At 39.2% G+C, this 2,936-nt stretch overlaps 1 protein-coding gene across 1 annotated transcript in view; it reads left to right on the top strand.

The window, feature by feature from the left end:
• Positions 1-2,936, top strand: part of LOC115293402 (protocadherin alpha-10-like) — a 16,491-nt gene that overhangs the window by 12,653 nt on the left and 902 nt on the right. Inside the window, exon 2 of the mRNA XM_029941187.1 lies at positions 2,292-2,925. Coding sequence (XP_029797047.1) covers positions 2,292-2,925 — 634 coding nt within the window. The remainder of the gene's footprint in view (positions 1-2,291; positions 2,926-2,936) is intronic.

The raw sequence follows: 2,936 nt of genomic DNA, 5'->3' as shown, positions 1-2,936 counted from the left end.
AGGCTCCAGGCTCTGAGCTGTCAGCACAGAGCCCGATGTGGGGCTCAAACCCACAAGCCGAGAGATTATGACCTGAGTCAAAGTCAGACACTCAACTGACTGAGCCACCTAGGTGCCTCTGTGGGTTTAAGCCTCACATTGGGCTCTGTGCTGACAGCTCAGAGCCTGGAGCCTGCTTTAGATTCTGTGTCGCCTTCTCTCATTGCCCCTCTTCTACTCACACACACTCTCTCTCACAAAAATAAACATTAGAACATTTTAAAAATCATTCAACAAAATACTCAAGCAGAATGATCTTTACTCTAAATAATTTTCTACTTTAAACTTCCATTGTATTCTTTTTTGACACCTTAAATTCCAGTCTATATGAAAAGACAAAGGACATATAACCAAATTACATCTTCATGCTATGAAAATAAATATCAACAATCCCATTTTCTACTTGGTATCTTATGAAATTGAATTTACACACATATTAAAGCCATTTGCATTTGGTTGAATTGTCTGGTTATTTTCTCCATATATATTTAGCATAGTATTAGGTACTTAAAGGAGTTAATTAGAAATAATTTCCCTTGTTATGGATGAGCTTTTTGATCTCAAACCCAGACTTCTTTCAAAAAGAAACAGATCTACAATTTTCATGAGCATATCTTGACAGATATGTATGTTGGTAACCTGGAAATACCAACATGGCACACACATTTTCATGGTGATTTTTATTTATTTCATTAAATTATAATAAAATTTATTTTATAATTGAAAGACACCTTCCATATCATTGACATAAAGGTCATTTTGATACCTTATATCGTACTGTTAGCAATACAACTTACCTGATAAACCATGTCTGTCAAATATAAATTTCATCTACATCCATAGACTTTTCTATTGTGTATTCTATGTTTTAAACATTAAATTTGAAAACATATTTTTGTTTTTCAAAGGATACGTGATTGGTGTAACAAAAGCAAATGTAAATAACAAAAATAATTGGAATTAAATATATATGAATAGAAGGTAAGTGCACATAGAAAAGAACACAACATGCAGAACTTAAAGACTAAAGAATTGTTATTAAAACCTCAAATTTGTCTTTGAGTTTCCAAGCAGCCAAAGTAACAAGAGAGACTAGAAGTAAAACAATTGAAATTTGATAACATTTTAATATGAGAAAGAGTATCTTTAGGAAATGTTCAACCCTAGTTTTTCAAAAGGCTACCTGGAGAATCAAACTCTGTGTGTATTTATGTAGATAAGTAAAGAATAATCGTATAACTCTAAATAAAACATAGGAACAAAACTTTCAATTTCATAGTAAGAATAAAATGCCATTTTCCACAAACCGTCAGTTTCAATATAATTTACGAGTTATATAAGCACTTTGGAAGTATTATTTTGGGGATAAAGTAACACGACACATGTGAAGTTTATATTTTTCTGTTTTAAGTTAGTGCACAGTACTCACTGTTCAGGCGCAAGGTGTCGCTCTTTACTTGGTGAAAATAGTTTTCAAGGGTTGGTCTGACCGGCCAGGAACGCCCCCTACAAAAAAACGACTCCATCATGCCGAACGCTACTGTTAAAGGATTCTTTGAAACTTCTCAAAAATTCAGCTAGATTTTAAACCCAAACCTGGAGTCTCTGGTACTGTAAGTGTAAAGAACCTTATTTTGGAAGTCAATGTTGTATGCGATGTTTGGCTATCAAAGAAGGGGATTGCACACTCGGCGTCTGCTGCTGTCGCTTCTGCTGCTCACAGTCTGGGAAGCCGGGAGCGGCCAGGTCCACTACTCGGTCCCGGAGGAGGCCAAACACGGCACCTTCGTGGGCCGCATCGCCCAGGACCTGGGGCTGGAACTAACGGAGCTTGTACCCCGCCTTTTCCGGGTGGCATCCAAAGGCCGCCGAGACCTTCTGGAGGTAAATCTGCAGAATGGCATTTTGTTTGTGAATTCTCGGATCGACCGAGAGGAGCTGTGTGGAAGGAATACCGAATGTAGCATCCACCTGGAGGTGATCGTGGACAGGCCGCTGCAGGTTTTCCATGTGCAAGTGGAAATAAAGGATATTAACGACAATCCACCAGTGTTCTCTCTCAGAGAACAAAAGCTGCTGATTTCTGAATCTAAGCAACCCGACTCTCATTTTCCTCTAGAGGGAGCTTCTGATGCGGATATAGGAGTGAATGCTGAATTGACCTACAGACTAAGTCAAAATGAGTATTTTTCTTTAGAACAACCAACACATAGTAAGCAGACTAAAAGACTGTCCCTTACATTAAAGAAATATCTGGACCGAGAGAAAACTCCAGAACTTAATTTGCTACTGACAGCTGTAGATGGAGGAAAACCAGAGCTCACTGGCACCGTTCGGCTTTTCATCCATGTCTTGGATATTAACGACAATGATCCGGAATTTGAGCAATCAGAATACAAGGTGAGATTGATGGAAAATGCAGCTAAAGAAACTTTTGTGATAAAGCTAAACGCCACAGATCGAGATGAAGGAGTCAATGGAGAGGTAACATACTCCTTGATGTCAGTTAAGCCCAATGGAAAACTCTTATTTACACTAGATGAAAATAGTGGAGAAGTGAGAGTCAATGGAACTTTAGATTATGAAGAAAACAAGTTTTATGAAATCGAAGTACAGGCCACAGATAAAGGGAATCCTCCGATGGCAGGTCACTGTACAGTCTGGGTAGAGATCTTAGATGCCAATGATAATGCTCCTGAAGTCACCGTGACTTCCCTGTCTCTCCCAGTACGAGAGGACACTCTGCCTAGCACGGTCATTGCACTCATCAGTGTATCTGACCCTGACTCCGGAGCCAACGGACAAGTGATCTGTTCTCTAACGTCCAACGTCCCTTTCAAGATCATGTCTACGTTCAAGAACTATTATTCGCTAGTGCTGGACAGCGCCCTGGACCG

This window comes from Suricata suricatta, chromosome 6 (genome assembly GCF_006229205.1).
Source record: "Suricata suricatta isolate VVHF042 chromosome 6, meerkat_22Aug2017_6uvM2_HiC, whole genome shotgun sequence".
NCBI classification, from domain to species: domain Eukaryota; kingdom Metazoa; phylum Chordata; class Mammalia; order Carnivora; family Herpestidae; genus Suricata; species Suricata suricatta.
Note: the sequence above shows the minus strand (reverse complement) of the source record. Positions and strands in the feature narration are given on the sequence as shown.